The 7,732-nt window shown below is 40.9% G+C and overlaps 1 protein-coding gene and 1 long non-coding RNA gene across 6 annotated transcripts in view; both read left to right on the top strand.

Moving 5' to 3' along the window:
• Nucleotides 1–279: 279 nt before the first annotated feature.
• Nucleotides 280–3,891, top strand: LOC124015741. Its single transcript, XR_006835212.1, has 3 exons — nucleotides 280–605; nucleotides 1,377–1,440; nucleotides 2,207–3,891. It is a non-coding gene; the product is annotated as an uncharacterized LOC124015741 (long non-coding RNA).
• A 1,692-nt stretch (nucleotides 3,892–5,583) lies between these two features.
• The window catches only part of LOC124015600 (SEC14-like protein 1), a 59,664-nt gene continuing 57,515 nt past the window's right edge, over nucleotides 5,584–7,732 (top strand). For 4 of the 5 annotated variants that reach the window (XM_046330951.1, XM_046330949.1, XM_046330947.1 and 1 more), the window contains exons 1-2: nucleotides 5,584–5,933; nucleotides 6,362–6,393. In XM_046330951.1, coding sequence (XP_046186907.1) covers nucleotides 6,388–6,393 — 6 coding nt within the window. In that variant the 5' untranslated portion in view covers nucleotides 5,584–5,933; nucleotides 6,362–6,387. Of the gene's footprint in view, nucleotides 5,935–6,361; nucleotides 6,394–7,732 lie in introns of all 5 variants that reach the window. The other variant, XM_046330948.1, reaches the window with a different exon arrangement.

The following is a 7,732-nucleotide window of genomic DNA, read 5'->3' as shown; positions in this document are numbered from 1 at the left end:
ATTAATATTAAATTCTCTGGCAACAGCTCTGAAAGACATTCTTGCAGTCAGCATGCCAATTGCACACTCCCTTAAAACTTGAGACATCTGTGGCATTGGGTTGTAAGGACAAAACTGCACATTCTAGAGTGGTCTTTTATTGTCTGCAGCACAAGGTGTAATGATCACGCTGTTTAATCAGCTTCTTGATATGCCACACCTGTCAAGTGGATGCTTTGACTTGGCAAAGGATAAATGCTCACTTACAGTGATGGAAACAAATTAGTGCACAACATTTGATCGAAATAAGCTTTTGGTGCGTATGGAACATTTTTTATATATTTTATTTCAGTTCATGAAATGGGACCAACACTTTACATGTTGGGTTTATATATTTTTGTTCAGTATTGGTAGGTCGTGAATGGTCTCTCTCCAGTACAGTAGGTGGCAGTGTATGCAGCTTAATTTGGATGCGCTCCGCTAAAGCAATCCAAAAAAAGAAGTATTTTTGTCCTCGTTTTAGGCGGCAAACGAGCAAAGTGGAGCTCCTTTTTTAAAACCTTACATGTTGCTATGTATTGACTAAAGGAGATGATTGGCATGGATGGAAATTACCGAAACGAATGGTAAGAGATATGTTCTTGCTAACCTGCCGGTCAAAAGCTAACTAGCTTTGCTTGTTAAACGTCCAAGCAGGCCAAACAAGTGACGTGGTCCAATTTGTAAAGAAAAAAAAAGGGGTACTTGTTTCTGGTAACTGTATTTCTAACGTGTGTATCCGTTCCAAATGTCACCCTATTCCCTATTTTGACCAGGGCACTTGGGAAATAGGGTGCCATTTGTCACGGTGTAGCGGTAGCTAAATCTGGTTTTGGACAGGTGATGTAGTGTAGCCATCAATAGCCGTAGGCTGCAGCGTGTTAAAATCTGGTGACTGACGTACACACTTTAAACTACCTATACTCCTTTGAGACCCCTCTTTCAAAGATGCCAATCTCTTCTAGTCATGGTAGTGAAAATAATAGGCGACGTGGCATTTTTATACATGACCCAAAGCATTATCGGTCCCTTCCCTCAATTGTTTTTTGTTAATCTAAAATTCTGTAATGTATTTACTATTCAACTAGATTCGTTTTCACTAGCCAGCTATCTAACTTCAGTGGCAAAGGGGTACTATAGAAAATAGTGTAGGTTTAGCTAGTAGTCTACTGCCACACAGATTTCCCTGTTGCTGGTAATGATACCTGTTGTCCAGTAGAGGGAGTGCATGCTCGGATAAGATCAATACACATGAGGGACAGAGAATATTCTGTCTAATATATGAAACCAATGTTTATCATCTCAACAATAAACTGCTCTACTAAAACACTGATCTCCTACCTTTCCCCATCCTGTAGTGGTTCAGCATATCTCAACGAGTCCGGTGTCCTTGAAGTCAAGCGACGCATGCTGACAATAAAGGTGCAAACATTATTTGTGGTACCAAGATCATGGATCCCTCACCTTTTGCTTTTGAATGTGCATGCTTTTGATAATCTGGTCTTGGGCGGGTGCTGCAGTTTGGCTGTATGCTGCAGCGTGCCTTGTTGGACCTAGACTATAACAGGGGGGTCTGTGAAGCCTTCCCTAGCAGTTGCAGGTGTGAGCATGTATACAGCAGTTTGATGCTCTTGTATGATACTGCAGACAAACTCTGTCTGTTGATAAAATAAGTGTCCCTTCTATCTTTTTTTTGTGTTGAGATGATGCTGTAGATGTATTTACAATTCAATTAAGCTAGATTGGCTTTTGCCAACTGACTTCAGTGGGAAAGGGGTACTGTAGAAGAATATACAGGTTTAGTAGTCTAGTGCAGGGGTTTCAAACTCATTCCATGCCTTTTTTATTCCCTTTTCAATGTGTGTGCAATAAAGACCTAAACAACCAGGTGACTGGAGTTTAAAACTAATCAATGAGCTGAATTGATCACGCAAGTATGGGAGCGGAGCGAAAACCCGCAAGCGCTTGTCCCTCAACGGAATGACTTTGACATGTGGTCTAGTGACAAAGATTTCCCTGTTGGTGATAACGTTGTCCAGTAGAGGGCACACTAGAATAAGATCAATAAACTCACGAGGGACCGCTCAAATATGGTCTTATAAATTGAACAGTCTGACATATGAAACCAATGTTCATCATATCAGCAAACTACTGTACTAAAAACGTATCTTCTGTTTCTCACCTGTAGTGGGTCGGCATCTCATCGTGTCCGATGTCCTTGATGAACTCGCATGATGGGGTGTCTTGAGGAAGTACCACTGAGGTGCCTTGTTGGACCTAGACTATAACAGGGGGGTCTGTGAAGCCTTCCCTGGCAGTTGCAGGTGTGAGCATGTATACAGCAGTTTGATGCTCTTGTATGATACTGCACACACATGTCTTTAGAAAACAGATGTATCCCTTCCTTATATATTTTATGGTGGTTAAATGAGGTTGGTTTATTGTGCAACTCCTAGCTTTATTTCCTCATTGCATGTGTCATGCTGCGTAGGCTACGCCCACCATTTTCAACATCTTGCATGAAGATTTGTCAATTACATAAGGGATAATCAAGGGGCTATGTGTTCTGTGGAAGGCGACGTGCTAGCGGAGTGGAACTTACCTCCCAGGGAGTTGAATAATTTTCCAGCGAACACATAGAACCCCCGCGTTGGTTATCCGTTTTGTACCATGGCTATAATATGGCACATTTACCAGGAGATGTGTTCCAAATGTGTAATGTTGTACTTGTTGACGAAATTCATGCTAATGTTTTCATCCACATTGACTCCCCTTCACTCCCTGAAGGAGAGCTTTCCTTGTCCCAGAAAGCACCGCACGGCCCATTGACGACACATGGGCAACTTACACAATGGCCGTTAATACGATTCCAATGGAATTTCCCCTTATCCTCAAAAGTATCTCTGACCAACCCAGCAGTCCTATTTTGCTATTTTGAAAATGTTTTAAATGTGTCTTTTACTTTCAAAAGCAGTTCAAACAGAGAACATGGAAGAATAAACTGTAGCCACTGAATTTCCACCGTGCTGATGTATTGTGCATTATAGGGAAATAATGCATGTTCTAGAATGCCCTTCAAGCCAATCCGTAACGATGATTTAACAATGCCATGGTATAAAGTAGGGGGCATGAGAGCTACTAAAAAAATGAAGTGTCATTTATTTTTATGGCTTTCAAATGGGCCTGTTCTTTTTGAATGTCTGCTGCAGCACAGTTTGCTAAACAAAGGCTACCCAATTGAGACAACTAATCATATTTTTGTCGGGTAAGCATGCTAATGTCAATGTGGCGTTGATTGGATAGCAGCCGGGAGCTTTTTGTTTATGACCGTCTGCGATAGAACTCATTAAAAAGCATCTCTTTTCAGAATTGTTGGAGAAAAAAAGTTTCCAACGCCATCTGTTTGAACCCCCAGGAGGTGATGCCCCTCTGTGCTCCTCTTCAGCCCAGTGGGTTCTGACTCGTCAGTTGATGCACTTCCTCTCTTGTGTTAGGTTTTGTACCACTTCCTGGTTCCAACGCTTGTCCTGATGGAGTGAAGGAGAAGAATCAAACCAACCGTTGATGTTTTGACTGATGTATATTCATAGAAATAGATTACATGTAATCTATAGTGGTGTATTGTCATCAGGAGAACCATTTGTCAAAGATTCAGTGAAGTATATTATCCACTTCCTCGAGGAGAAGGTAGCAAGCTATAAGCATGAGAATGCTCTTGCAGGGGGCTCTGTAACGCCCATATCACATTTGTATGAATGTATGTCTGGAATATACTGTTCTCTTAGTGGCGTAAACTAATGTGGCATGATGTCAGAACTAATTTAGCCTTACATTTGTCCATGATTATCAATAAAACTAGTAAACAAACTTGTACCAATGTCAATTTATTCCTTTTTAATACAGCAAACATTAAACCAAATGAAGACATTTTGCACCACCTACTGTAGTTTTAGCCTTGGTGGGTTTGATGGTAGACTTTGGTTTGGGGCTGAATGTTACTAGTTTGCCTTTGAAATGTGATTTCCTCCATTCTATCAGCACTAGCCATCTGTGCCAAATGTCTTGCATACTTAGTGTGTAATTCCATGGCCTGAAGCATAAGCTTCGTCCCAAGGCTGCTGCTTATGCCCAGAAAGCCTTGTTATTGATGGCACTGTTATGAAATATGACCTAAAAATCCCTACGTACTCAGAATGGAGAGGATAGAATGACATTGCCCCGTGTGGATCTTAGAGGATTATCTTAAAGTTGTTCTACTTATATTGAATATCCGAACTCTGCATGATTCCACGTCCATGTGAAATGTTTCCATATTGAGGCTGAACGCAAATGATTCATACCTCTTAATATCCCTGCTGGGATTTGGTCTTCTCAACTGGTTATTCAACAGGAAGCCCTGCCCTAGGGGAAGTGGGTAGTTGTGAGACTACACATGTAACACGCAACAGTTCACGCTGTGACATAATGTCCTAAATTGATCCAAGGGAATGTTGATAAAGGCATTGCAACGGTGGAAGCAGATCTTATTACATGGCTAATGGGGTTAGTATTGAAAATGTCATTAACAGTTTATTACAGATTAAATTTAAATCATGCATTTTCAGGTTAGTTTCAGGATTTCCACCTATCTTATCAAATGGTTCATCCTTTGTTTCCCATGACTCATTTTGCTGTACAGTACACTGGTGATTGAATTCCCAATGTTGACTCAATGCAGCCTATTACATATTCCTTATGCAATTGTATCTTATAATGTAATCATTTTGGGGGACCCTTCAACTCATGCTTATGATGAACTGTACTGCCAACTTACTTATGCCACTTTTTAAAAAAAATAATAAAAAATTAGACTGGCACATGGACTTCATCAGAATTAAGCTGAAATCCAGTAAATGGATTCTAGAGACTGAGTTGTGCTCATGAGTTGTGAAGTGCATGCCATGTCATGCTGTATTTTAAATGGATAAAGCCCTCTTATAAATTATGCAAGATTCAGGGATTTAGATTATATTTGAGTGCAGAATTAGGCAAATATCTTATGAATGTATTATGGATTTTAGGGGATCCGCACAGAGTAAATTACACTCATTTTGCAAACGGAAGTATGAGGAAAGAGCTCAGTTAACAAAGGTCACATGGTCCTATTTCCAATGTCATGAATTGATGCGTGGTCATGAGAACTTTTTTTCAAATTTGCATGTGCCCAGTTCCCTGAGCAGTGAAGCTGACGTATCTTTATCCTCTTCTCATCACGGTATAAAGGACATTTTACAATAATCTTGTGACCGCTGAGCTGGTAGCATACATGTCATTTTCAAGCACCATATGGCAGCTCCCGTCTCTAATATTCTGTCCCATCACTCAACTATTATTTCCCTGATAGGTCAACATAATATTTAGAAACTGATTTATATTCAGTGATTACATTTTTTTTTTAAACATGTTTTTATTGTAACCGTATATGAAAAGGATGGAGAAGCAGTGGAATTGTTTTGTATGAGCGGAGCGGACCGCACCGCGGCACTGCTGAGCTCGGTCCGTACCAAATGGGAGGGGCGTAACTGTCAATGCGAAAACTCCAGCTTTCAAATAGTCATTCTCCGGTCCTTACGGTTCAAACCTTCAGCTGGCTGTTTTTTTAGCTCGCTAGCGGCATCTGGAATCTTTTCACTGTGTTAGCTATCTATGCGTTTTTAAAATGCTGCTGTTGTCGTTATCAGGTCGATGGCTAACTGGCTAGCATAACCGCTAGCTAACGTTCAGCACTGGTTCGTCACCGACCGGCGAAAAAGGAACCGAATAAGACTATGGATTAACAGTATAACGGTACTTGAGTGCCCTGCCCAGACTAAAGAATACGAGCCAAATATATCGAAAGAAGCAGATAATTGCTAAAGATATCCCGTTAATTCACTGGTGAGTATCATTTATAGTTCAGTTGTGCATGTGTGATTTCGTATTACCTGCAAGCCACATGCCTGCAGTGATTGTGTACTGTGATGACCTGCTAATGTAGCTCAAATGTAGGCGAAATAACCTGAAATATGCTTTTAACGACTTCACATGTTATAGGCTTCTATATGTTGTAGCTACAGTATATAGCGTGTGAGAGAGCGAGACTCACTCACTGAGCATCACTGAGTGCGTGTTCTGAATTTCTGAAGGTCTCAGCTATAAGTGTTTAGAGAGATTGGCACTGGCACAGCTTGTTTGTACTGTATTACAGTGCTTCTGGACATCGCTATGGTATAATGGACAACAGTGAACAAAGAACCTGTGTTGTGGTTTGCTTTCTGAAATGTCACCTGTTCTTTTCTCCTTGACTTACATCTTTTGTTCAACCGGGAAGTATCATCTCTCTTTTGAAACATGACGGTAACACTTGTTCACCTGTTTTTTTTTTAAGTAGCCTAAATAACCCCTATAGTTGGCTAAATGTAAAGGCATAGCCTAGTTTCACTAGTAGAATATGAGTTTTTACAGACAGTAGAATAGATGTAGCCTTGTTGCCAGTCTTCTGCTCTCTTGCCAACTCCTATGAAATTGTCATGCCTAATAAAAAAAACAAAAAAAAACACTGACTGACACCCAGGCTAGTGTGATGTTTTAGTTGAAAAGCCCCATATCCCTCAGAAGTATAGCTCTGGTTCCAGTGCGTTACGTGCGGCTTATACTTTCTTAAACGTTGGAGGCTCAAGCCGAACCTAACGCCCTGGTTGGATCAGACCTACCAGAAGTAGTGCTGTGTAGCAAGTGTCAACACCCCTATCACACAAGGTCCCTTCTTTGCGGCACGGCTGCTGAAAACGTCAAGCAACACTTACTGCTCAATAACATGTATCTGCACGCTAAATAAACCAACAACACTGGACAAGTAAGGTATGCCATGTGATAAGACTGGGCAGGTACTCTGCCTGTCTTTACATGTCCTTGTCGGTACAGGTTTACAGCAACACTTACATTTCACAATGTGATTTTTGTTTTGAGATCTGGGTTGTGTTCAGTAGGCACAATGCGTAAGAAAATGGTCTGAAACAGGGAGGTAGTACAATTTGAACCTGTCCAATAAGAAGTGCTCGTTGTGGCCCTAATAAACACATCCCTGGCTTACCCAATAGCTGTTAGACAACAGGGCGATTCCACGCCAGGACAGTCCGGAAATATTTAACGTATCCATATTGGTCTGGCAATTCTCACAAACTTTGGGAGGAAGTATGTTCGACATGCTTTTGACATTTGTATCACAATCCATTTGAGAAAATCCTAATGAAAGTGGCAATTTTAGGCCCTTTTTTAGACTATAGGGCCTACATTTCTCCATGACCAAAGACCCATAACCCGTACAAGATAACGTGTCCAAATATCCATACTAGTGTACTAAATAGTATGCGTAAAAGGAAGGGTTATAGTATGATATTTTGAAAATGTGTTGCGATTGAGTCCCACCATTAGTTTATTTTGGTATAGCGCGTCAATTTATCCGATTATCAGTTGTCAGACGTGAGTCAAAGATGAGTGAATTATACTAGATTAGGGCTCGGTTATATTAGGGCTCGGTTATGTTAGGGCGGGCCTTCCATTAATAAACACGAACTCACGTCCTTCTGCTCCGTGCAGCACAAGAAGTATGAATATCCTGATTTCTGCTGATGCCGTAATCACTGTAAATGTTGCACGGCCAATGCAGACGTTGGATTGACCATGCAGTGCCTGA

This window comes from Oncorhynchus gorbuscha, linkage group LG26, assembly GCF_021184085.1.
Source record: "Oncorhynchus gorbuscha isolate QuinsamMale2020 ecotype Even-year linkage group LG26, OgorEven_v1.0, whole genome shotgun sequence".
NCBI classification, from domain to species: Eukaryota; Metazoa; Chordata; class Actinopteri; order Salmoniformes; family Salmonidae; genus Oncorhynchus; species Oncorhynchus gorbuscha.
This window is presented reverse-complemented; position numbering and strand designations above follow the sequence as displayed.